We start from the raw sequence: 27743 nt of genomic DNA, 5'->3' as shown, positions 1-27743 counted from the left end.
TCTATCCTGTGTAAAGGAAAGACACCCAATGGAAAGGAAGAGAACAGGTGATGGTTTTCATAGAGCGGTACAGGGAAGCGGCGCACACGCACATGGAGAGGGGGGGAAGAAGAGGGGCGCCATCGCCCCGGACACCTCTCACCCCCGTTATGCCACTGAATGGACCACTATATGTAGTGAAGTGAGTAAAGCCTCTACATGTGTTTTAATACAAGAGAATGCTTATAAAGTCTTGGCAAGGATATTCCACAGCGGTATATTCCAGAGCGGTTAAAAAAAGATGTTTCCTCAAGTCTTGGACCATTGTTGGCGCTGCACTACTGCCCAGGGTTCTTTTCTACACATCTTGTGGGGATACCCTGTCTTAATACAGTTTTGGTGAGACATTACAAACTGCCTATCTGATATATTGGGACTGTCCCCAGAGAATTTATTTATTTATTTAAGATTATGGTAAGAGCAGATAGCGTAGCTGGTTTTAAGAAAGGTTTGGACAATTTCCTAGAGGGAAAGTCCATAGTCTGTTATTGAGATAGACATAGGGGAAGCCACTGCTTACCATGAATCGGCACCATGGAATGTTGCTATTCTTTGGGGTTCCGGAATCTTGCTATTCTTTGAGATGCTGGATTGTTGCTACTCTTTGGGTTTTGGCCAAGTACTTGTGACATGGACTGGCCTCCGTGAAGACAGGATACTGGACTAGATGGACCATTGGTCTGACCCAGTAAGGCTATTCGTATGTTCTTATTTTAAAAACCTCCATGAACCATCATGGCCTCTGCAGCCTTGGCCTCTGCAGCTATCAATCGATCCATTTCATTAAAGTAGGATTTCTGAGGTGAACATTTTTAAACAAACTGACAGGGCAGTCCATGACCTCTTCCATGTCTAATTATTTGCCTTTTTGTTTGATCAGTGCAAGATGACTGCCAAGTGATAGGAGGACAGTATAAACTACCATGGGACGTTTGGTGAATACCTGAACCCGAGCGCTCGTTCTTAAGCCGCACAGGTTCAGCTGACAAAATAATCCTCAAAAATGAAGCTCTACACAGCGCTGTTGTCTTTCACGCTCTTCTCCTTGTCCGGTGCCCTGACCCCAGAATCCATAGTGTCTGCAAACTGCAGTGCTGTGTATCCCGTAGCAGAGAAAGCTCTGGATTTGCTCAATAAAGATCGAGAACAAGGCTTCAGTTTGAGTCTCTTCCGTGTTGTTGATGCACATGAGCAAAAGGCGGTAAGTAAACGTGGTTTTTGATTGGTCTACATTAGCGGTATTACTTTCACATGGAACCTCTCCCCCCCCACCCCCACCCCCCACCCCCATGACAACCTTGAGCAGAAGGTTGCAAGACTGGAGTTTTCATGCTTCAGTTAACCATTGGCAGGATGGGTGATTTTATAACGGTGCTAAAATAGCCTGGCAAAAGCTGCCAGAATTGTACATTTCCTCCTGATCAGAAGCAGTGCTTCGCAACTCTGCCTGCATCCTACATAAACCGTGGGCCTCTTCTATTAAACCGCGCTAGCAGTTTTTAGCGCAGAGAGCCACGCTGAATGGCCCGCGCTGCTCCCGACGCTCATAGGAACTAATGAAGGAGGAGAAGGACATCATAATAACACAAGGATCAGATCATAGAATCTCTTATGACTCAAGGCATTCCAGACCCCTATCTTTGAACAGATGCTTAGAACCTGTTTTCCCGGATAGGGATCTGGAATGGTTTGAGTCGTAAGAGATTCTATGATCTGATCCTTGTGTTATTATGATGTCCTTCTCCTCCTTCATTAGTATTATTATACTTTATTTATTATAAAAACATAAGAATAGCCTTACTGGGTCAGACCAAACGTCCATCAAGCACAGTAGCCCGTTCTCACGGTGGCCAATCCAGGTCACTAGTACCTGGCCAAAACCCAAAGAGTAGCCCCATTACATTATTTCAGAGTAAGTAAGATTCCGGAACCCCAACTAGTAGCAACGTTCCATATAGAATCTCAAAGGATAGCAAGATTCTAGAATCCCAAAGAGTAGCAACATTCCTTGCTACCGATCCAGGGCAAGCAGTGGCTTCCCCCATGTCTTCTCAATAATAGACTATGGACTTTTCCTCCAGAAACTTGTCCAAACCTTTCTTAAAACCAGCTACGCTATCCGCTTTTACCACAACCTCTGGCATTCCCTTCCAGAACTTAACTCTTCTCTGAGTGAAAAATATTTCCTCCTATTGGTTTTAAAAGCATTTCCCTGCAATTTCATCGAGTGTCCCCCTAGTCTTTGTCATTTTCAATGGAGTGAAAAATCGATCCACTTGTACATGTTCTACTCCACTCAGGATTTTGCAGATTTCAATCATATCTCCCCTCAGCTGTCTCTTTTCCAAGCTGAAGAGCCCTAACCTTTTTAGTCTTTCCTCATATAATGCTGATTTATTAAGCCATTGTGGGTAATATTTTGTTTGAGATCTCTTGCTTTGACGCTTGATGCCTGTTGCTCTAATTCAGGGCTGCCCAAGTCCGGTCCTCAAGATCTACTGGCAGGCCAGGTTTTCAGGATAACCACAATGAATATGCATGTAAGAGATTTGCATACCAAGAAAGCAGTGCAGGCAAATCTTTCTCATGCATATTCATTGTGGTTATCCTGAAAACCTAGCCAGCAAGTAGATCTCGAGGACTGGGCTTGGGCAGCCCTGCTCTAATTGTACCTTCTATGTTTTTCATTCTTTTTCAGACCAATTGGACTGTCAATTACCTGATAATGGATGTCGTGGAGAACAAATGCCCAGTGGCGATCAACAAACACTGGCTGGAATGTCAGATCACACCCTACTATTCAACTGCAAGTCCAGGATTAGTTAACCGAGGTGTTAGGGCTGAGTCATCAGATCTTGGCACTACTGACAGTGGTCAGAGAGCAAAAAATAGAGGCCATTCTTCAGTGGCACGGCCATGAGGTTCACAGGAGGAATAGCGGCAATGTGTGACAGTGGTGGGGAGAGAATGATGGTCCAGGAGACAGGGCTGGTGCAAGGGTTTTGGACGCAGTAGACAAAACTGTAACCTTTACCTCCCCTCCCCCCCCCCATTTAGGGTTACCAGAGGTCCGGATTTCCCTGGACATGTTCTCATTTTGAAGATATGTCCGGGGAAGGGTTACCAGATTTTCCGTTTGGAAAATTCAGACCCCTTAGGCCCGCCCCCAGGCTCGCCTAGGTCTATCCATTCCCGCCCCAGCCCTGCCCCCTGATGCCTGCTCTGGTCAGGCAGGAGGGCATGCTTGCATGCGTGCATGCGATGTGATGACATCACGCGAACACATGTGCATGTGATGTCATTGCGTTGGGTTCATAGACAAAAGCACGTGACGACAAAGGCGCGCCGACAACCCAGCACAGACAACTGAGCGCAAGGCGGAAGCATGCCAAAGAAAAACAGTATTTTAAGGGGCTGCGACAGGGGGTGTTGGTGGGGAACCCCCCACTTTACTTAACAGAGATCGCGCTGGCGTTGTGGAGGGGGTTTGGGGGGTTGTAACCCCCTTCATTTACTGGAAACTTAACTTTTTCCCTCTTTTTTAGGGAAAAAGTGAAGTTTTCAGTATAATGTGGCGGGGTTACAACCCCCCAAACCCCCCATCAACGCCGGCGCGATCTCTATTAAGTAAAGTGGGGGGAGTTCCCCACCAACACTCCCCGTCGCAGCCCCTTAAAATACTGTTTTTCTTCGGTGTGCTTCCGCCTTGCGCTCAGTTGTCTGCGCTGGGTTGTCGGCGCGCCTTTGTCATCACGCACTTTTGACCTGTCACCCATTGCGTTGCCATCCTGCCTGACGGTGATTTCGAGGGAGGCTTTTCAAAACCCAGACAAAATGCCTCAAAAGGAGCACATGTCCAGGGAAAAGCGAAAGTCGAGTAACCCTAGTCCGGGGGGTCTGGACAGCTTTTCAAAACCTGGCACTTTGTCCGAGTTTTGAAAAGCTTCCTGACAAAATCGCATCAGGAAGGGGCATCCACACATGCGCGGGCTCAACACGGTGATGTCACGCACATGTGACATCATTGTGTCACATCCGCACATGCGTGGAAATTGTTACGGGAATTATTTATTATTAAACTCATAATAGGATGTTTTGTGAGGCTTTGGGGGGAAATATTAAATGAATTAAATTGAATTTTGGGAATATAGTATATGAGCATAAACGTTTATATCTTAATTGATTTAATTAATTACAATATGGAAATTAATGTTGGTCTTTCCATTTTGGTAACATAGAAACATAGAAGATGATGGCAGAAAAGGGCTACAGCCCATCAAGTCTGCCCACTCTGCTTACCCACCCCCTGTCTATGCCCTAATGACCCAATTTCCTTATCTTGACCCTCGTAGGGATCCCACATGGGTATCCCATTTATTCTTAAAGTCTGGCACGCTGTCTGCCTCGATCACCTGCACTGGAAGCTTGTTCCAATGATCAACCACTCTCTCTGTGAAGAAATACTTTCTGGTGTCTGCAGCAGCCACTCCCTCCTCCTCTCCCTATTGGCTAAGGCTCTTAACATTTGCATCTCCTCTTCCTATAGGCTAAGGCTCTTTACACCTGCATTGTGATGTCATAGAACTTTCTGATTATAGAAACATTGTAACATGATGGCGGATAAAGGCCAAATGACCCATCATAGAAACATAGAAGATGACGGCAGAAAAGGGCCATTGCCCATCAAGTCTGCCCACTCTGCTTACCCACCCCCTGTCTATGCCCTAATGATCCAATTTCCTTATCTTGACCCTCGTAGGGATCCCACATGGGTATCCCATTTATTCTTAAAGTCTGGCACGCTGTCTGCCTCGATCACCTGCACTGGAAGCTTGTTCCAATGATCAACCACTCTCTCTGTGAAGAAATACTTTCTGGTGTTGCCATGAAATTTTCCGCCCCTGAGTTTGAGCGGGTGCCCTCTTGTGGCCGAGGGTCCGTTGAGAAAGAAAATATCATCTTCCACTTCGACACGTCCCGTGAGGTACTTAAATGTTTCGATCATGTCTCCCCTCTCCCTACGTTCTTTGAGAGTGTAGAGCTGCAATTTGTTCAGTCTCTCTTCGTACGAGAGACCCTTGAGCCCCGAGATCATCCTGGTGGCCGTCCGCTGAACCGATTCAATTCTGTGCACATCTTTACTGTAATGTGGCCTCCAGAATTGCACACAGTGCTCCAGATGAGGCCTCACCATGGCCCTGTACAAGGTTATTTGACTATAAAGGGAGAAATTTGAGAAGTTTTTTTATTAGGGTGATATATTTAGGGATAAGCTTCAACTTTAAAAACTGTTTATATTAGGTTAAATATTGGTTCAGATTGATGTTTGACACTATCATTCATAAGTAAATCTGTTGTTATTTATTTGGGTAAGCTATTTAAGAGGTCTTTTCTATGATAAAGTGATGACTTCCTTTTATGTTCTAAATGGGGAATATCCTGGAATTTTAAATTATTCAGTACATTTTAAGGGCAGGGCTGGGGGGCGGGACAGGGCATGACAGAAGCAGAACTGGGCGGTCCTGGGGGTGTGGTCATGGGTCTGGATTTTCCTGAAGGAAATTCTGGTAACTCTACCCCCATTCAATTAACTTTGAGGTCCCTAATCTGTACTCCTCAGCAAGCAGACAGTGGCAGACAGTGTTTTTTATCCAACGCTGGGGCTAAAACTGGACATTCAGGCTCCCCGATTCTATAAATGGTGCCTAAAACATATGTATCAATCTGAAGAGAAAGAGGGGGGTATTTCGGATAATCTATCAATATATATGAGCAACTTTCTTGACACAATAGTGTCAAATTTTTATTCAGATTTCATATGATATTTCAGTGCCCACTTACTTATAAACCATTCAATAACAAACTCATCCACATGAGAAATAAACTAGGGGGTTGAAGCATCATATGGATATTAAATTCTCAGTAAAAGGACCTCTTATAACATAGATGTTATTTCAAGTCCTCATCCTGGATTCATGTGATATAACCTTGCCCACAGCCATGCCTTGGAAACTGTAGGCTAGCCTTCCCTGTTTTCCAATAACATTCTTGATGGGGAATGGAGCTTTTTCTTGGGCTGGTCCAGACGCGTGGAATGGTATTCTATTGTACGAGTATATTAGAAAGCAAAAAAGATGTGACTGTTTTTAAGAGGCTTTTGAAGAGACATCTTTTTTGCGTAATGAAGCATGGTTCTTGAGCATTTTCATTGGGTTAATTTTATGATATGTTGATGACATTTATACATGCGTGTCTTATGGCTGTTTGTAATGCTTATTGTGAATGGGGTATGGTAACCCACTTTGTTGAAAGGGGGATAAAACTAAATTAACCATAAACCATATTCAAATGTGTGAAATATGAATTTTTTTTTGACAGAGATTTGGACGATGTATAATGATTATATCTACACCTTCTAATCTACTTTTAAACATTGCGGTCACCTATAACTGCACAATAAGTCCAGGTAAGATATGTTACAGTATCAGTATTTCCTCAGATCAAAAATTGACATATTGGATCATTAAATTGTTGTACCATCTGTACCTAGAAGTTAATCTTACATTATAGTTGTGTTCAACTTACAAACGGAGAAGCACGTCACTATTTTAGACTTTTAGCTGACTACGTACAAACGTAAGGAAGTTCTTCTTCACCCAGAGAGCGGTGGAGAGCTGGAACGCTCTTCCGGAGTCTGTTGTAGGGGAAAACACCCTCCAGGGACTCAAGACAAAGTAGATAAAGACAGGTTGTTCACCCTCTCCAAGGTAGAGAGAACGAGAGGGCACTCCTAAAGTTGAAAGGGGATAGATTCCGTATGAACGTAAGGAAGTTCTTCTTCACCCAGAGAGTGGTGGAGAGCTGGAACGCTCTTCCGGAGTCTGTTGTAGGGGAAAATACCCTTCAGAGTTTCAAGGCTAAGCTGGACAAGTGCCTGCTAAACTGGGACGTACACAGGTGAGGCTGGACTCATTTTAGAGCACTGGTCTTTGACTCGGGGGCCGCCGGATGAGCCGACTGCTGGGCACAATGGACCACTGGTCTGACCCAGCAGCAGCAATTCTTATGTTCTTATGTTGAGAATTGCATTTAAAGTGGACACTAGACTAGGGTTACCAGATTTTCCTTTGGGAAAACCCGGACCCTTGGCCACGCCCCCAGGACTAACCAGTTCCGCCTCTGTGGTGACTCCAGCCCCGCCACCAGATGGCATTGCATCCGTTCATGACCCTTCCAGGCACAATTTGGTCAGGAAACCTTTCAAAACCCGGCCAAAGTGCTGGGTTTTGAAAAGCTGTCTGGACCCCCGGACATGTCCTCAAAAGGAGGCAGCGGCCAAAAAAAGCAAACAGGATGCTGGGAATTATTACAAAAGGGATGCTTAACAAAACTAAGAATGGCATAATGCCCCTGTATCGCTCCATGGTGCGACCTCATCTGGAGTATTGCGTTCAATTCTGGTCTTTGTATCTCTAGAAAGATATAGCGGCACTAGAAAAGGTTTAAAGAAGAGCGACCAAGATGGTAAAGGGGATGGAACTCCTCTCGTATGAGGAAAGACTAAAACGGTTAGGGTTCATCAGCTTGGAAAAGAGACGGCTGAGGGGAGATACAGAAATCCTGAGTGGAGTAGAGCGGGTACAAGTGGATCGATTTTTCGCTCCGTCAAAGATTACAAAGACTAGGGGACACTCGATGAAGTTACAGGGAAATACTTTCAAAACTAATAAGAGGAAATTTTTTTCCACTTAGAGAATAGTTAAGCTCTGGAACGCGTTGCCAGAGGGTGTGGTAAGAGCGGATAGCATAGCTGGTTTTAAGAAAGGTTTGGACAAGTTCCTGGAGGAAAAGTCTATAGTCTGTTATTGAGAAAGACATGGGGGGAAGCCACTGCTTGCCCTGTATTGGCTTTTAGCCAGGGACTAGCGACCTGGATTGGCCACTGTGAGAACAGGCTACCATTGGTCTGACCTAGGAAGGCTATTCTTAGGTTCTTATGTTCATATGAAATCCGGACGTTTGGTAACCCGACACTAGACTATTATGGCAAAGTCAAACCATGCAAATATTTTACAAAGGCTCAATGAGCATTGAGGCCCGGATTCTGAACGCGGCGCCGTAATCGGCAGGCACTTGAAAAAACAGCGCCAGTCCCGTGCCACTTAGATTACGGCACCGTTTTGAGAATCATGGCCTGTGTCTGGAAATGTAGGCCAGGGATTTACAGGCCTGCATTCCCTTTAAAGTAGAGTTACTAGATGTCCGGGGGTCCGGACGGCTTTTGAAAACCTGCCACTTTGTCCAGGTTTTGAAAAGCTTCCTCGATATCGTGTAGGGCAGGAGGGCATCCGCGCATGATTGGAGGCCACGCGGTGACATCACACACACGTGTGTGTGCGCTCATGATGTCATTGCATCGCGTCCGTGCATGCACGGATGCCCTCCTGCCTGTCGAGCGCAGGCAGTGGGGGGAGGGGCTAGGATGGGATTGGGGGTATAACTGGGGAGTAACTGGGTAGGGATGGGTGGGCCTGGGTGAGTCTAGGGCAGGGATCTCAAAGCCCCTCCTTGAGGGTCACAATCCAGTCGGGTTTTCAGGTTTTCCCCCAATGAATATGCATTGAAAGCAGTGCATGCACATAGATCTCATGCATATTCATTGGGGAAATCCTGAAAACCCGACTGGATTGCGGCCCTCAAGGAGGGACTTTGAGACCCCTGGTCTAGAGGGTCCGGATTTTACTAAAGTACAATCTGGTAATCCTAATGTAGAACCACACTTAATGGTGCCGAACATCAACCTTGCCTATAACCATGCCTCTTTTGAAGTTTGGCGCCACTTGGCATCTCTGTAAACGTGATTCCGGTGTTGTTTTGTAGGCGCCTTGCCGCCTACTTTTTTTTCCTCTTAATTTGCTTTTAATTGGTTTTTTAACCGTATGGTCAATTACCATGCCATTAATAGCCAATTAAAATGATTAACTTAGGTGCCGGTAGAGCGTCTACCGGTACTGCTTTTAGAATCTGGGCCTGAGTCTTTAGCAGCGCCAAAGATCTTTGGCACTACAAACAAAGAGTGAAAACTATTTGGGACCCTCTCTGGGAAAAGGTGACCAAAATCTCCAGAAACAAAAAAAAAGGAAGTTTTGATGAGTTATGGTAAACAATTCCCTCTCTAAAATATATCTTTTTGGCAGCAGCAGCCCCAACGCTTTGGAACTCAGCTCCTGTTCATCGAAGAGAACAGACATGTCTAAACTCCTTTAAGACCAGTCTGAAAGCCTTCTTGTTTAAAGATGCCTTTGGTCTATTATCGTCCTTTTAAGGACGTCTTAGATGTTTCCTGGTGCATCTTAATTCCTGTACATCTGGTTAACCCTCCGTCTCCCTCCCCCCTTAGCTTCTTTCCTTTTTTCTTCTTTTCTATATAAATTGTAGTTCTTCCCCTTAGCCCGTTGTGTCCTTGCCTCATTGTATTTTGTATAATTTGTTTGTTTGTTTTTTTACATTGTCTATGTTTAATTTACTATGGGCTCCTTTTACGAAGGTGCGCTAGGGTTTTTAGCGCACGCACGAAATTACCGTGCGGTAGCCGAAAATCTACCACCTCCTACAAAGGAGGCAGGAGTGGCTAGCGCACTCGGGAATTTAACATGCGCTATTGCGCGCGTTAAGGCCGTAGCACACCTTTGTAAAAGGAGTCCTATGTTTATTATATTTAAATCTTTTTTATTGAGCAGTGACAACGGCAGAAAACAAGGTTTACAATAACAACCAGCTACCGCGGAGGACTGGACTCTGATGTCCTCCACGATCCAGATCAGTCCCCCAACCCCCCCAGACAGAACCCCACCCCCTCCAAGAAAAATATTCTACAACACCCAAAACGGGGGGAGGAGAGACGTCAAACAGATACACTTCCCCATTCGCGGTTTCCCTACTCGCGATTTCACATAATCGCGATTTTTTTTGGGGGGGGAGGAGGGAAACACCCCCCCATATTTTTGTCTTCCCCAAGGTATCCCGGCCTTACCTGGTAGTCTAGCTGGTTTTTGGGGCAGGAGCGATCTTCCTACGCTCCTACCCCGTACAGATAGCCATTAGAAAATGGCTGTGGGGAGTTCCCGTAGTCTCCTGAGAGACTACGGGAACTCTCCACAGCCATTTCTTAATGGCTATCTGCACGGGGCAGGAGCGTAGGAAGATTGCTCCTGTCCCAAAAACTAGCTAGACCACCAGGTAAGGCCAGGATGCCAGGGGAAGGCGGAAGGGAGGCGGGGTGGGTTAGAGCCGGATATTCGCGGTTTTTCGCCATTCGCGGTCCGGCTCTGCCCCTATCCCCCGCGAATAACGAGGGAGAAGTGTATACTCAATTACATCTGGAGTCTATTCAGGATATGGCTACGACTCGCAGGGGACAGAATGTTCAAGTATGGAGTCCAAGTGTTGACAAAGTCTCTGCTCTGGCGACGAGAAGAACAGGCCAAACGGGCCTCCCAGCCCATAAATTCATGAAGTCGATTCCTCCAAAGCCAAAAGGAAGGGGGCTCAGAAGAGAGCCAACAACATAAGATACATTTCTTCCCCCAAATGAAACACTTACTGAGAAACAGTTTTTCTGAAGTAGTGTACACACAGAAAAGATAGAAAAATGAGCAAATAACATAGGAAATACCAATACAGGCACGGGAACCTGCAATAGGTCCTGTAAGAAGGAAGCCAATGCCTTCCTTTTTTTTTTTTTTTTTTAGTTCAATAGTTTTTTATTGAGTATTTTTAGAAAATACAGGAAGCAGTTCAAATACATGAAGTCAAAATAAAGCTTTCTGTATAAAGAGCATATGAATCTATATTTAACTATAGAGGAACATAACAGTGAGAAATGGCCTGAATCCCCTCACAACTCCAGATACCATGAAAGTAAGAGTTAACCTCCACAGAACAACAGACACAGAGTTGAGAGTCAGTACAGCCCATATCGTAAGCCTGACTTTGGGAAACATAGGCCCGCAGGACTGTGCGATAGTAACATTCTCGCAATTCAGCTCTATAGACCAGTCCAGCTGTACTCCTCAACACCTTTAACAAAAAAATGCCCCCCAAGTCCCTGCCCAAGTCACGCTGCCAAGCATCCAAACCCCCGGGAAAAACCCTAGGCGGGCGAAGGGCCATAATCTGGCTATGAAAGTATGAAATCGAGACCCTAGTGTCTTGATCAGCTGTCAAAAAAGCACAGAGACGGGTCCCAAAGTCCCCCCCCCCCCCCGGAAGCCCCCCCGGGAGAGAGCCCACATAATTAGTGTGACCATATGGCTCCAGAAAAAAGGGGACAGATTGAGACATCCGGGTTTTACTTCCATTGAAAGCCATGGAAGTAAGGAGAACAGATTGAGACATCTTGGTTGTTTTCAATGGAAGTAAAACCCGGATGTCTCAATCCGTCCCCTTTTTTCTGGAGCCATACGGTCACACTACACATGATGCCTGAGTTGATAATAAGCAAAAGGAAGGCCAAGCCCCGGAACCCCCTTTGTATGTACTTTTTTACCTTTGTAAACCGCCTAGAATTCTGATTAGGCGGTATAACAAAATTTAATAAAAGTTGAAACTTAAGTGACTTGCCCAGCGGGAATGGAACTCACTACTAGGCCACTCCAACACTCCCAACTTCTTCAGACATGAAAAACTGGCTATTTTCAGCATTTTAAAACAGACTTTAACCACCTTTTCCCAGATATGGTCACATTTTATAAATGTAAATACGCATAACCCAGGCAGCAGCATGGTGGAAATATACACATCTAAGAGGTGAAATTGCTAATGTAGGATACTGTTAAGATATGCTATAATGCCAGTTATTAATAACTAGATCTCATTGAATAAAATAAGGCCTGTGCTTTAATCGCTCCAGTTAGTGGTAAAGTAAACAGTTTTTTCCCTGTCTCCGCAGGAATTCAATTTTCCCGCCCCCGCGAGTTTTGCCACTGTACCTGTCCCATTCCTGTAGCTCTGCCTTAACCACACAAGCCTCGAACACGTATGATTTTAAAGTGTTTGAGGCTTGTACAGATGAGGACGGAGCTTAGGCACTGGTGGAATGAGGCATTATGACATCACAATCTGAGCTCTAGAATGTTGCTACTTAGGATTTCAAAGTGTTTGAGGCTTGGGCAGATGAGGGCGGAGCTTAGGCATTGGTGGAATGAGGCATTATGACATCACAATCTGAGCTTTAGAATGTTGCCACTTAGGATTTTAAAGTGTTTGAGGCTTGGGCAGATGAGGATGGAGCTTAGGCATTGGTGGAATGAGGCATTATGACATCACAATCTGAGCTCTAGAATGTTGCTACTTAGGATTTTCAAGTGTTTGAGGCTTGTGCAGATGAGGACGGAGCTTAGGCATTGGTGGAATGAGGCATTATGACATCACAATCTGAGCTCTAGAATGTTGCTACTTAGGATTTTAAACGGTTTGAGACTTGTGCAGATGAGGACGGAGCTTAGGCATTGGTGGAATGAGGCACTATGACATCACAATCTGAGCTCTAGAATATAGCCTTCAATCCATAACCCTACTCCCCACTGCCCACAAACCCAGCCAGCAGATTAATCATTCCCCTTAACTGTATCCAAGACATCCTGTTTGTCTGTCTTGGCTGTTTAGATTGTAAACTCTTTTGAGCAGGGACTGTTTTCTTCTTCTTTGTGACTCTGTATAGCGCTGCATACGTCTGGTAGCGCTATAGAAATAATTAACAGTGGTAGTAGTGGTACTTTTTAGTAACTAGGGGCTCCTTTTACAAAGGCGTGCTAGCAGTTTAACGCACGTAATACCGCACGCTAAACCGCTGGCTGCGCTAGCCACTACCGCCTCCTCTTGAGCAGGCGGTAGTTTTTAGGCCAGCGCGTGATGAAAAGTCACACGCATTAACCCCGCTAGAGCGGCTTAATAAAAGGAGCCCTAGGTCTCTGCTTAAAATGGGACCTGTGCCAAAATAGGGAAAATTGAAGGGAAAATGGTAAAATTAGAGGCATAAAATTGAGGTTGTAGGGAGGAAGATTTAGGAGTAATGTTAGAAAATTCTTTTACACAGAGAGGGTAGTACTCCAGAAGTTGGGGATAATGGAGACGAATGAAGAGGAAGACCCTTTATGGTAAATACATAACAAATAAGAAGAAACTATTTGTTTCACAGTTCCCGCTCAGCTCATCTCCTCCACGTGTCCAGATTGCCCGCGTTTATTAGAAGACGATCATTTGGATAATTTCTTCAGAGAGAAAGCTGAAGAAGGTCTTGAAACGTACAACAGAGAAAATCATTTTACGAACTATTTCAAATTTCATACGATTGAAAAGGTGTCAAAGTCGGTAAGTTCAAAATGTCCAAAGTGCTCTAAATTCTAAAGACATTCATTCACCTCGATTAAAGTATCCACCATGAAAGTGAGGAAAATGTGCCTTGGGCATGGTCACCCTTTTAGTAAATATAATATGGGCACTTTCCCGGTCACAATTTGCTAAACATTTCTCACGTGTAAGGCACTTTGGACTAGATTCACTAACCTGAGTTCCGTGTCCAATCCGTGTCCGATTGCAGGCAGGCCGACGAATTCAATAAAGGCCTGCATGGAAATGGTGGCGATCACTGGCATACCCCCCACCGACAACACGGATCACTGGAGAGCGATCCTTGAGCATGCGCAGTCCTTCCTTGACTGTGGATGGTCTGCGCAAGCGCTGGTCCTTCGTGCCCGTGTTTTTTCCCTTTTTTTTCCTTACTTTACTGTTTACTGTTTTTTTTTACTTCGCGAGCCCATGGTTTTAACCCACGGGTTAAAACCACAGGCTCGCACTGCGGGGAAGGGCAGGAGAGTTGGGGCAGAGAGCAGGGCGGCCAGAGCAGGAGAATCGGGGCAGAGAGCAGCGAGCAGGGCGGCCAGAGCAGAAGAAGCGAGGCAGAGAAGAGAGCAGGGCGGCCAGAGCAAGAGAAGCGAGGCAGAGAAGAGAGCAGGGCGGCCAGAGCAGGAGAAGCGAGGCAGAGAAGAGAGCAGGGCGGCCAGAGCAAGAGAAGCGAGGCAGAGAAGAGAGCAGGGTGGCCAGAGCAGGAGAATCGGGGCAGAGAGCAGCGAGCAGGGCGGCCAGAGCAGGAGAAGCGAGGCAGAGAAGAGAGCAGGGCGGCCAGAGCAGGAGAAGCGAGGCAGAGAAGAGAGCAGGGCAGCCAGAGCAGGAGAAGCGAGGCAGAGAAGAGAGCAGGGTGGCCAGAGCAGGAGAATCGGGGCAGAGAGCAGCGAGCAGGGCGGCCAGAGCAGGAGAAGCGAGGCAGAGAAGAGAGCAGGGCGGCCAGAGCAGGAGAAGCGAGGCAGAGAAGAGAGCAGGGCGGCCAGAGCAGGAGAAGCGAGGCAGAGAAGAGAGCAGGGCGGCCAGAGCAGGAGAATCGGGGCAGAGAGCAGCGAGCAGGGCGGCCAGAGCAGGAGAAGCGAGGCAGAGAAGAGAGCAGGGCGGCCAGAGCAGGAGAAGCGAGGCAGAGAAGAGAGCAGGGCGGCCAGAGCAGGAGAAGCGAGGCAGAGAAGAGAGCAGGGCGGCCAGAGCAGGAGAAGCGAGGCAGAGAAGAGAGCAGGGTGGCCAGAGCAGGAGAATCGGGGCAGAGAGCAGCGAGCAGGGCGGCCAGAGCAGGAGAAGCGAGGCAGAGAAGAGAGCAGGGCGGCCAGAGCAGGAGAAGCGAGGCAGAGAAGAGAGCAGGGCGGCCAGAGCAGGAGAATCGGGGCAGAGAGCAGCGAGCAGGGCGGCCAGAGCAGGAGAAGCGAGGCAGAGAAGAGAGCAGGGCGGCCAGAGCAGGAGAAGCGAGGCAGAGAAGAGAGCAGGGCGGCCAGAGCAGGAGAAGCGAGGCAGAGAAGAGAGCAGGGCGGCCAGAGCAGGAGAATCGGGGCAGAGAAGAGAGCAGGGCGGCCAGAGCAGGAGAATCGGGGCAGAGAAGAGAGCAGGGCGGCCAGAGCAGGAGAATCAGGGCAGAGAGCAGCGAGCAGGGCGGCCAGAGCAGGAGAAGCGAGGCAGAGAAGAGAGCAGGGCGGCCAGAGCAGGAGAATCAGGGCAGAGAGCAGGGTTTTAGCACAAGCGACTGGTCCTCACCAGTCGCTAGTTTCTGATTGGCCAGCCAGTCGATGTGCCAGAAGAAAGTTTAGTGAATCGCATCCTTCCTGCTTTGCATGCACGGATCGGGATCGGATCGGTACACAAGTTAGTGAATCAGGTCGGAGGGAAATCAGTTCGCAAACTGATTGGTACACGATTGGTTTGCTTAGTGAATCTAGCCCTTTGTACGTGAAGGGTGTGGCTATTCAAAAGTTCCATGGGTAGACAGTAGATGCACATTTTTTTTAGTTTAGATTTTTCTGCTAGTTGTTTTCTCTCATTTTATGTGGTTTTATTGTGAGCTGTTAGGCAGGTTATATGCCTTTTTTTAAAAAATTAAATCAATAAATAAATAATAAAAAGAGCTGGGGTAGCATACGGGTGGCAATGAGGCAGAGTTGCAAGGAATGTGGTGAAATCAGTTAGCTTAGCGGGGTTTAAAAAAAGGTTTGGATAATTTCCTAAAAGAGAAGTCCATAGGCCGCTATTGACATGGCTTTGGGAAATCCGCTGCTTATTCCTAGGATAAGCAGCAGAGAATCTGCTTCGCTACTTGGGATCTAGGTAGGTGTTTGGGACCTGGGTTGGCCACTGCTGGAAACAGGATCCCGGGCTTGATGGACCTTCAGTATGTTCCAGTATGGCAACCGTTATGTTCTCATGTTCATAAAATGTACACATACCCCCATACATGCCTCGGAGGAGGTGTAACTTTGTGCAAGAGCATTTGTGAGTTACCGTGGATGCCCTTTTTACTAACGGGTGGTGAAACCTGGGCTTAGCACGTGTTAATGTGGCACTTTGGGGGAATTTTTAAAATATATTCTATATTGTCTAGAGTTAATTGGGAGCAATTGCTGCCTCCTACATAGGAGGAACTAAGTGCTTCAATGTTAACCCTGCGTTGTCCAGTTAGCGTGCCCTAATTATAACACGCTGGCTGGATAATGCTTCTTCGCTCGCTCACTGTCCATGACCAGCCCCTCCAAGGAATATTTCCAAAAGACCGGTAATGCATGGGTTACCGCACACAAACAAGCAAAACGCCACAACACGCTATAACGTGTTTCTGCGGTAGCTTGTTTGTGCGCATTAAGGACTTATCTTCCTCTAGTAACAGAGTCCCTATATTTATGAAGGCACACATACACATATGTTGCCTTTAAAAATAAGCACTATTTTATAAGTCTTTTTAGGTGTTTTGTTCTAAAATTGCCCTCCTCATGGTGCAAAAGTACCTGTGCTTCTGGCATCTAGTCAGGTATCCAGATTTCTCCCTTAAACAGATCTGTTTATTCACCTGCTTTCTGAAGCGAAGGAAAGCAGCTATGCGTGTGCGTGTAGCAGCCAATAGCTTATCAGTGTGTTGTCCTACCAAAATGAAATTTGGAGGAAACGATGGGGTAGGGTTACCAGATTTTACGTCGCCTGGAGGCCAGAACTTGAGCATGTGTGGACGGCGTCACACACGCCTGTGCATGCCCCAGGCCCTCCAAAACGTGGCCGGAGTGTATCAGGAAGAAGAGAGGAGGTTTGGGGGGCGGGGCTGAGGGGCAGAACAGGGCGGGACCATGTGTCCAGGTAACCCTACTCCAGCCGATAGCAGATTCCGTGGAATGGGTTGGATGTGTTGATATTTTAATAAATCAGGCTGCATTTTTGGAAAATCGTTGACAATCTGCTAACTTTCTTTTAGGCAGTAGGCAATCAGACATACATAGTAGAATTCATCGTCCGAGAGACCAGCTGCGCTAAGACATTACCAAATGCAAAAGTGTCCGAATGCCATTTCCTGGAAAATAAGCCAGCAGTAAGTTTAATTTTAAGTCATCATTCAGCCACAATTAAGAATATTTTTTCCTTATTTATTATTCAAATAGATGATGTGCTTAGAATTTTCAGATGAGATGAATAAAGATTTTACCCTCACAAAGCAGCCACAGTAAATGCTATGACACTGCTCCAACGCCCACAGGAATTCTGTGAGTGTCATAAGGACATAAGAATTGACGCTGCTGGGTCAGACCGGTGGTCCATCCTGCCCAGCAGTCCGCTCACGCGGCGGCCCTCAGGTCAAAGACCGGTGCTCTAAATGAGCCCAGCCTCACCTGCGTACGTCGGAGCAATGTCAGAGCATTTAGCGCCCTGGGCCACGGTAGAAACCTCTAGCACGGCTTAGTAACGGGGGTGGGTGGGGGGTGTTTAACAAGCTCAAGTTTCAAGTTTTATTAAAGTTTGATAACAACGCTTTTGTAGTAAATTCAAAGCGATGCGCATTAAAATTGAATCACATAGCTACATACAATGGACTAATTATAGACGTCATACTTGAAAAGGTGGGGAAGAGGGTGGAACTACAATTTCAAAAGAAAAGAACAATTAAGAGGAAAAACATTGGGGGAGGGGAACCACGTTAAGCTAGACATGCTTATTCTTCAAGATCACAGCATTAGTGGCGGAGCAAAAGAAATCAGTGGTTTTATGGGGAAGGGGTAAAACGCGGACCTAACGGACCTCGCGGATCTAAACCCGCACGTCCTTAAAAATCTGAGGTCCGTGCCGCTTGTAGTTAAGTTTCTGGCTCTGACAGACCTCGGTGACAATTTAGCGCTGACGGATCCGTCTCAGCATAGGGAGGGAAAAGTATTAGGATCCGTCGGCGCTAAAATGTCACCGAGGTCTGTCAGAGCCGATTTACTGGGGCTGCAGGAAACCAGTTTAAAGGATTCGTTTTAGAGCCGCTCCAGCACTAGGCTCTGGCTCCGACAGACCTCGGTGGCATTGTAGCGCTGACGGATCCTAATACTTTTCCCTCTCTACGCTGAGACGGATCCGTCAGCGCTAAATTGTCACCGAGGTCTGTCAGAGCCAGAAACTTAACTACAAGCGGCACGGACCTCAGATTTTTAAGGACGTGCGGGTTTAGATCCGCGAGGTCCGTCAGGTCCGTGAGGTCCGCGTTTTACCCCTTCCCGGTTTTATGCAACGCTAATTCCTGAAAGCATCAACGAACAACCGCTTAAACCAAATCTCCACCTCAAGACACAGAAGAACCTCGAACCCTTTCGCCTTCCCCCCACTCAAAGGCACACAACGCAAGAAAATGTTTGACAACCTTCTGGCAACACAAGCAGCAAAAATCAACCATTCCATCTCCAATCTTATGACAATATCAGACAACCTCAAAACATTCAGAAAAGAAATCAAAACCCTGCTTTTCAAAAAATTAATCCAAATATCTTAACCCCTCCTCTTTTACCTCCAGAAGATTCACCTACCTTCAGATAACCTTCCCCCAAATTACCCACCTTAACACCTTCCAATTAAACAAATACCATAAATAGATTGTAACCTACCCTCTCTAACTGCATTCCATATGTATTTTTCATACAGTTCTTCACTGTCAGTTTAATTTCCATCCTATAAATTCACATAGAATTTTTCTTTTTTCAACCATCTTTATTTTCTCTTCTTTATTAATTTCCAGGTACTTTAGTTAGATTGTGAGCCTTCGGGACAGTAAGGGAATTTTTTTTAAGTACCTTCTTACTTCTCATTTATAATCTTAATGTATATTTTCTTCAAACCGCTTAGAACCTAACGGATGTAGCGGTATATAAGAAATAAATTACATTACATTACATTTAGTGAACTTTTAAATCGTTCTAACACTGATTCTTCTTGAACGTAAAAAGGTAAATGATTCCATTGCTGGGGTGCTGTAACCGAAAATATTTCATTTTGCCTTGTGCTAATTACCTTTAAAGAAGGGATTGTAAGAAGATGTTGATTTGTTGATCTTAGAGTTCTAGGTGCAGAATATGGAATAAGGAGTCTATCCAGGAAAGCTGGTCATTTTGACTGTCTAATTTTGAACGTTAAAAGAGCTAATTTATAAGAAATTCTGGGTTGGATTGGAAGCCAAGGAGCTGTTTTTAGTAGTGGAGTAACGTGGTTGTACTTTTTGGCTTTGGTCATGATTTTTATTGTGGTGTTTTGTATTATTTGCAGCCTCCTTGCATTTCACACTGACTAGTATAAATTTTTTAGTTCAGTACAAATAAAAATTTCGCTCCTACACCTATACGGAAATTTGTCAAAGACTTATACACCTGTTACCCAAGTAAAAATAGAGTCAGCCTGTCTAACCCCACCCACTTTTACTAAGCCACGGCACAGAACGCAAAATGCGCCAATGCTGCTCTGATGCTCGTAGAATTCTTACGAGCGTCAGACCATTTAGTGCCCTGGGTCATGGTAGAAACCTCTACCGCGGCTTAGTAAAAGAGAGCCTACATTATTTGGCTTGTTTTTAATTCATTTTTAAATTGTATTATTTAATTATTTTTTTTTTTAATTCATTTCACAGTTTAATAGGATGACTGTAAAGGCTGTTTGTGTTTATTCTCTAAGTTAACTGGATTTATTTTCCTCCATTGTTTTGCCAGAATTAAGGTGGTATATCAAACGCAGCCTCAATAAGGGTCCTTTTGCAAAGCTTTGGAGCAAGTCCGTGGCTATAGCAAAAGGGCCTCCGTATGATAAGTACAATTGGGTCAATATTTAAAAGCATTTATGAGGTCTGTGGTGGGGCTGACCTGGTAAGTACTTCCTATATAAAATCTGGGCCTTCTGAACAGATAATGTGGGACATATAAATCATACGAAAAGAAGGTGGGATTTGGGTCATTCTAGGAGCAGAATCACTTAGGGGTCCTTTTACCAAACCTTGTTAACACGTGGAATGCGGGAAGAAAAGCTTATCACAAAACACATTAAAATGTTTTGTAGTAATTTGCGCCTTTGTACGCTAATTGTAAGTTATTTCTTTTTTTATATATATAAATCTTTATTGATTTTTCAAGCTACAATTGTGCAACAAATGAATCACAAATATGGGTATTACAAACCAAGAACAACAAATGTATAACATTAATGCTCTATTATTTTTATCCCCTCCCTCCCACCCAATACAAATATATTAAAATCTTCATGAAATTATTCATAAATTCCTATATCAATACCATTTCCATTCCCATTCCACCACCCCCCAACCCCCAGGATGTGTATGTTAAAACTTTTTACCTGCACCACACAAGCCTGCAATTATGCCACACTGAATCCGTTGGCGTAGCGAGAGTAGGAGGTGCCCAGGGCGGTGGTGCCCCCCCCTTCCACGCCAACCCCCCTGCTCCACCTCCGCATTTTATATTTTTGCCAGCGTATGCAGCTTCTCTGGCCTGCTGCTCATGCTGGCATTGGCTTTCCCTCTGATGTCACTTCCTGGCCCCGCAACCTGGAAGTGATTTCAAAGGGAGCCAGGCCGATTCGACCAGCAGCCTTAGTAGTTGCTCGCACTGACAAAGATTTTAAAGAGGTATAGTGGAGGGCTTGGGGGGGAGGCGGCGAGGTATCAGCGCCCCACCAAGATGGCACACAGGGCAGTCCCCCCCCTCCGTACTTCCCCCATTACTAAGCCACTGGCTGAATCTGGCCTTGGTGCATGTGATGGAGGCTTCAGGGAAATCCTGTAAGTTAGTATATTGCCCTCAAGACAAAAGACACCAAAAATCAAATCTAACTGATAGGAACAACGGTGAGTTACATACCTCTGACCTGTCAACATAAGGCAAAAAAAGAACTAAAATCAGTAACAGAATAAAAATAACTGGTTTTCTTTCCTCTTTGCCAGATTGGACTTTGTATCGCTGATTTGTTGACATCTGGCATTGAAATGTCCTGTGAAATTTATGACCCTAAGGTATGTAACTGACACTTATTACAACACTGTAGTTTTATGCTTCATATAAACAGCTGCAAAAAATAATATAATTAAAGAAAACAGCAAAGAAAAATACCTGCTAACAAAAGAAGCGGATCTAGTGTTTTACCGCTCTCGTCCAGTACTTTATATATCGCCCTATACAATAACGCCCACCCCCTTGTACAAAAACGTAGCATGGTTTTTAGTACTATGAGCATCGGAGCTGGTACCTCCGCGGCCGGTGCTAAGAACAGCGCTACTGTGTTGTAAAAAGGGGGAGGAGCAGGGCCGGATTTAGATGAAAAGAGGCCCTAGGTTATTCCACTTATGAGGCCCTTTCACCTCCCATTTTTAAGTTTGTAAATTACATGAGAGATAATAAAATACATCATTACTGTGATATATATCAATATGTTAAATGAAACATGTTGTTATTGGTACTAACCTTTATAAAAAATGTGACACGGATAATAAATAAAAAAACGTCGAGAACACTTATTTGGACATTTATTCTCAGCACCGTATATAGTACTTGTAAGAATAACTAATCAAACATAACACACAACATTGCCCCTTCCTATGTCCATAGTGCCCCCAGTGCGTCCTTCCTCACCTCACCCCTCCTCCGATGCCCACCCGCCTGCCTCCCATCCCCCTTCCATTGAACACCCCCCATGCCATCCTGCCTGCCTGCCTTCCATTAAACCCCCCCCACCCCCCTCTGATGCCAATCTGGGCCGCCCTGTCCTGACAGATCCACGTTTTGCCTCTCTTCACGCGGAGCTGGGCTTTGCCCAGCTGTTTCTGGACTGATGTCTTTTCCTCCCTGATCCTCCTCCCAGGGCGAGAAAAAGAAAGGGAGAAGCCGAGTCGGCGCCCCGTTGCGGCCGGAGCTGGTTCCGATCCCGAAGCGTAGAATTTCTCCTTATTTTCGGTTCAGTGTTTTAGTGTTCACTGTTTTTAGAATAATGTAATTTTTATTTTGCTAACAATTTGAATGTAGGCCCCTCTTGATCTTGAGGCCCTAGGCTGAAGCCTAGTTAGCCTATAGGAAAATCCGGGGAGGAGCTTAAGCTTGAAAGATATGCTTCAGACCAGCACTATACGGAGACATGGAGGGGTGCAAAAATGGCTTCCAGGCCCCCATCTGCTCTCATTGGCAGGGTGAAGGGGGCACCAGTAAGCAAGCTCTAAGGATGCAACTATATTTCGGTACAGTTCTGCATAACCCTGGGGACAGCAGAATATCTTTTTTTCTTTTTTTGGGGGGGGGAACACAAATCAAGCTCTGCCCCTCCATCTCTCTGTTTGCTGATGCTGACCGAGGGTCAAAAGGTTAGTAGGGTCATGGCCCCTGTACCCATCCCGCTCTGTCGTCTTTGCATAGAGCCACATTTGGGAACTGAGTTGGAGGGGGTCATAGGTCACTCAGCTTTTCTCCCTTAGGCATAGAAGAGGGGAAAAACCTCACCGAATTCAACTGTAAGAGAGCAACAGGTCACTTAGCAGGATCCTATTTCATAAAGTAACATAAGCGGCGACTTTTCTTTACAGAATACCAGCATAGCCACTTGACTACACGCATAACATTTGTGAGTTGCACAAACCTATACAAGCTCAAGACGACAGATCAAAGAGGAAGTGGGAAAGTAGAAGGGGGAGGGGGACATGGAGAAGCGGGAGAGGGGCCTAGAAGTGAGGGTGCTATACAGAAGCTGAAACAATTCATTGTCAAAGAGGTGGCTCTTCAGGTTTTTCCCGAATGCGGTATAGTTTGTCTCCTTCCTGATTGCTTCTGGTAGATTATTCTAGGTTTTTACCCCCAGATAAATTAGCATAGAGTGGAAAATTTGCTTGTAGTGGAGGTATTTTGTGAATGGCAGGTTTAGTTGAATTCTGTTAAGGATTATTCTTGATGTCGACCAAATGGTGGAGAATAGTTGGATGGGGGGGGGGGGGATGCTGAGTTTCAGTACAGAATCTGGTGAGTTCCCGTAGTCTCTCAAGCGGGAGCGGGAGCTCAAGGCAGCCATTTTCTATTGGCGATCTACACGTGGCAGGAGCGTAGGAAGATCACTCCTGCCCCGAAAGCCCGCTAGACCACCAGGTAAGGCCGGGATGCCGGGGGGAAGGCGGGAGAGAGGCGGGAACGTGATAAAATATGGGTTCCCCCCCCCCCCACCCCCCCAGAAATTGCGAATTTGTAAAACTGCGAGTGTGGAAACCGCAAATGGGGAGGGGGAAGTGTAGTCCTAACCACTGCACCACTGTCTCTCATTCTTTCTCGATAGCTATTATATCTCACTTTGGTATCAAACAGCTGAGATTCACTTTTGCACTTTAGTGCAGGGCAGCTAACCTTTCTCATGTAACAAAGCTCTGTGCCTGGACTTCACGTCACACTCTCTGATTAACAGCAACCTCCTGAACCAGATTGCTTTTTGAAACATTTCCAGAATCAAAATGTCAAATCCAATGATAGCTATTCAAATCTACCCTTCCTCTATTTAAGGACACTGACTATTTAAGGTCCATCTCAAAGAGCAATGAAAACCTTCCCCAGTAATATTATTGCAAAAAAAATATACTGTTTTTTCTTTGATTGTATTTATTTCTTGGAAGTGCTGCCATGAACCATAAGCAATATCTCCCTGCATTCAGAACTTAATATATTATAGAAGAGCTGAACCAAGGATATGTGCCACCAAAGGAAAACATAAGAACATCCTGCTCCCTGAAATGTCTATCAAAGAAGGCAGGATGTGGCTGACTTTAAATGCGTACTCATGTACACAATGCTGAAAGGTCTGATGCTGTAAGCCCTTCTTTGGCTCTGGCAACAGGGCCAGCAGCAGGATTGGTGGGGAGGAGAGGAGAGAAGATACGGGAGGTGATGGATGCTTGGGGAGGAGAAAGAAAGGAGAGAGATGCTGGACAGCTGGGAGGAAGGATAGAGAGAAATACTGGGCACTTTGGGGCGGAATGAGGGGAAGGGGAGAGAAGCTGGATACGTGAGTTGGGGAGAAAGGAGAGAGATGCTGGACACCAAAGAAGAGATAGAGGAGATGCTGGATTATGGGTGGGGTGAGGAAGGGCAAGGACAAATGCTATAGAACAGGGGTACCATAGTCCCTCCTCGAGGGCCGCAATCCAGTCGGGTTTTCAGGATTTCCGCAATGAATATGCATGAGATCTATTTGCATGCACTGCTTTCATTGTATGCTAATAGGTCTCATGCATATTCATTGGGGAAATCCTGAACACCCGACTGGATTGCGGCCCTCGAGGAGGGACTTTGACACCCCTGCTATAGAAGGATGTCATTATCTGCTGTGCAGGTGCTGCGTTGCTGCCCCTCAAGCCTGCCACTCTAGGCAGACACTGTTTACCTAGTGGTTGGGTGAGAAAACAGCATGGCACTGGATCCAACGTGGAAAATAAGACCGAAGTAGACCTTTATAGGAAAAACAGCATGTTTCGCCAAATCTGACTGCATCAGGGGCAACAAAACCAGCTGGTGTAAAACCAGAAACGGACCCAAGAGAAGATTTTACACCGGTTGGTTTTGTCACCCCGGATGCAGCCAGATTCGATGAAACATGGCCGTGTCGGGCATCAGCGTGTAATCCCTGGGAGGGTTAGATCATTAATAAAGACTGCTGGTTTTCTATAAAGGTCTACTTCTGTCTTATTGGGTCAGCCCTATATTATAATCATTGGTCCATATAATGATTAGAATTCAAGGGGCCAGTCCTACAAAGGGTTTCTCCACTTAGCAGGACCTGCCCTGATGTCACTGATGACATTGCAACATCTTGCCCCAGGTGACTTCTCTGTTTCTATAGTCCAAGCAAATGGCTATTCTCCTTTCAGAAGGATCTCGAGAAAAGAAGGCATGAGTGCCATCAGAGGGTGGGGGCGCCCCTTCCCCACCATCGTCCCCATACCTTTTTAACTTCAGAGCAAGCAGCCACCAGCTTACTGCCCGCATAGGCTTCGGTGCTCTCTCTGACGTCATTACCTGAGCACGGGTCAGAGAGAGCCCCGAAGCCAAAGCGGGCAGCAAAGTGGTGGCTGCTGGCACCCAATTTGAAAAAGTACAGGGGAAGGAAAGGGGTGGTGTAGAGGAGGAGGGGTGTTTGCATCCTGAGCAAGATGGCGCCTGGGGCAGATTGCCCCCTCACTCCCCCCTTACTAAGCCAATGGGTGCCATCACGATTGAGGTGAATTAGTGTTGACCTTTACAAGCCTGAGCATTCTTAGAGAATCATTTATACATAATCTACTTTCAGTCTTTCACCAATTACTATAATCCTCACCCAACAACTGCATGAATATCAGCAAAATCGGAATAGAGCAACCAGCAAGGATATTAGCTGTGAAGCATAGAATGTATGCAGACCTCTTTCAGGTCAAGCAAGGAAGAACCCCAAAATACAGGGCATAATGCTAGGCCCTGGAGAGAGGGAAGATAGCTGCTGCTACTGTGATAGCCCCTACGGACCAACTTGCCATGCTGTAGCCCTCTAGTTCTGGAGCTACCAAGGGAAGAGAATGGAACTACATAAGAACAGCTTTACTGGGTCAAACCAATGGTCCATCAAGCCCAGTAGCCCGTTCTCATGGTGGCCAATCCAGGCCAAAAACCAAGGAGTAGCAACATTACATTATCTCAGAGTAAGCAAGATCCCGGAACCCCAAAGAGTAGCAACATTCCATGCAGAATCCCCAGAGAGTAGCAACATTCCATTATCTCAAGAGTAAGCACGATTCCGGAACCCCAAAGAGTAGCAACATTCCTTGCTACCGATCCAGGGCAAGCGGAGGCTTCCCCCGTGTCTTAATAACAGACTATGGACGTTTCCTCCAGGAATTTATCCAAACCTTTCTATGGCTACAATCAAAGTGGTTTACATATTACATGCAGATCCTTATTTTGTACCTGAGGCAATGGAGGGTTAAGTGATTTGCCCGGGGTTGCAAGGCAGGTTCTCAGGCCACTGCACCAACCACTAGGCCACGCCTCCACTCCAAGGGTGCCTTGAGCAAGCTGGGCATGCTGTCTGTAGTGAAGTAAAGAGGGGATGGGCATCAGAGTCTAATGAGGAATAATTGAAAAAAAAAGTGGAATAATTGAAAAAAAAGGAATTATGTACTCATAAATATCTTTTCCTTTTTGTGTAGAAGGAGCATCCTGAAAATCCAGATGTAGATCTGAGAGATTGTTCCAGAGGTGGAGATAGGTGTAGACACAGTCACTGGCACAGGAAATGTCACAGACATCATCATCACCATCACCATCGCCATCGCCAACACCATCGCCAACACCATCGCCATCGCCATCACCATCACCATCACCGCCCTCCTTGCAAAAGGTGCAACCACAATTTATCTGAAGAAAATGAGCACCAGCATGAATTTAGACCTTCAGGTCATGGGTACAACAGTTCTAGGCATCAAAGACCAGTATCCTGTGAAGGACATGACCTGAGTAAAGCCTCATGTTTGACTGGAGCGGTGGTGTATGTTTCTTTGGAAGATGATTTTATTCTTCCTCTTCCGACCATTCCTGACCAACCTGAGCTGTTGGGTCCATCAGATGTTCCGGGCAAACCTGGAGAAGAGCTTCCTCCATGTAAGGTGCCAGCAATTCAACCTTTCCCGCGGAAACGTTCAGAGTCAGAGTCCTGCCCAGAACAGCCCAGAGAATTTCTGCCAGAAATTCTGCACCTGTTTCCAAAATGAACACACATGCCTCTAACTGGAATAAATCAATCCGGAAATTGTATGGTCTAAACATGCGTATTAAATTTCTGTATCAAACCTTTTATCTCTCAAAATTCTGTAATATTTCTGTTTTCAACTATACACTAGTAAACAAATGGAAAAAAAAATTACGTTGTACTTTACTTAGTGAGTCAAATCTAGCTTTCTTGTAAGAGGACATAATTGATTGTGAAGCAGCCATAACGCCATCTGTTGCCAGCTGAATACAAAGGATTGTGGGAAATAAAATGCAATTTAATCTAACCTTTTGATTTAGCGTATTGTTTTCATTAGAAGCTTAAGGTGAGTTACAGTAGGTAGTTCCCTGTCTCCATGGGGTTCACAATCTAAGCAGTCCTTTTATTAAGGCGAGTTAACTGATTTAGCGCCCACTAAATTCTAAGGCGCCCATTATATTCTATGGGTGCCGTTAGCGTTTAGCGTGCAGTAATCTTTAGCACGTACTAAATCGGTTAGCACGCCTTAGTAAAAGGACTCCCTAAGTATGTATCTGACGCAATGAAGGGTTAAGCGACTTGCTCAAGGTCACAAAGGGCAGTAGCAGATTATGAATCCTGATGTCTCAGGTTTTCAGCCAGCTGCTCTATCCACTAGGCTACTTCTCCACTCTTAAATTCAAGTTTTCAATTTTAAAATAAAATGCATAATAAAGACAAATTCAACATCGTATAGAGAATGAGTAATGGTAACTATACTGTTGACATAGAAACATAGAAACATGATGGCAGATAAAGGCCAAATGGCCCATCCAGTCTGCCCATCCGCAGTAACCATAAGAACATAAGAATAGCCTTATTGGGTCAGACCAATGGTCCATCAAGCCCAGTAGCTCGTTCTCAAGGTGGCCAATCCAGGTCCCTAGTACCTGTCCAAAACCCAAGGTGTAGCAACATTCCATGCTACCAATACAGGGCAAGTAATGGCTTCCCCTAAGTCTTTCTTAATAAAAGACTATTGGCTTTTCCTCCAGGAACTTGTCCAAACCTTTCTTAAAACCAGCTACACTATTCGCTCGTCCACA

The 27743-nt window shown here is 45.7% G+C and overlaps 1 protein-coding gene across 1 annotated transcript; it reads left to right on the top strand.

Annotated features, from left to right (window-relative positions):
- The first annotated feature begins 995 nt into the window (after positions 1 to 995).
- HRG (histidine rich glycoprotein) lies at positions 996 to 26680 on the top strand. Its single transcript, XM_033957788.1, has 6 exons — positions 996 to 1240; positions 2738 to 2912; positions 13238 to 13410; positions 16868 to 16981; positions 20864 to 20932; positions 26120 to 26680. Exons 1-6 carry the CDS (start codon positions 1043 to 1045, stop codon positions 26678 to 26680), a joined length of 1290 nt encoding a protein of 429 aa, XP_033813679.1. The 5' UTR covers positions 996 to 1042.
- Positions 26681 to 27743: the final 1063 nt, after the last annotated feature.

This window comes from Geotrypetes seraphini, chromosome 9, assembly GCF_902459505.1.
Source record: "Geotrypetes seraphini chromosome 9, aGeoSer1.1, whole genome shotgun sequence".
Taxonomy (NCBI): domain Eukaryota; kingdom Metazoa; phylum Chordata; class Amphibia; order Gymnophiona; family Dermophiidae; genus Geotrypetes; species Geotrypetes seraphini.
The sequence above is the reverse complement of the archived record's forward strand: the minus strand, read 5'-3'. Positions and strand labels throughout refer to the sequence as shown.

Coding starts and splice junctions, on each gene's coding strand:
- HRG (XM_033957788.1), top strand. CDS start 1,043: ATGAAGCTCTACACAGCGCTGTTGTCTTTCACGCTCTTCTCCTTGTCC. Junction 13,411..16,867: donor TTGAAAAGGTGTCAAAGTCG/GTAAGTTCAAAA, acceptor ACTTTCTTTTAG/GCAGTAGGCAATCAGACATA. Junction 16,982..20,863: donor TCCTGGAAAATAAGCCAGCA/GTAAGTTTAATT, acceptor CCTCTTTGCCAG/ATTGGACTTTGTATCGCTGA.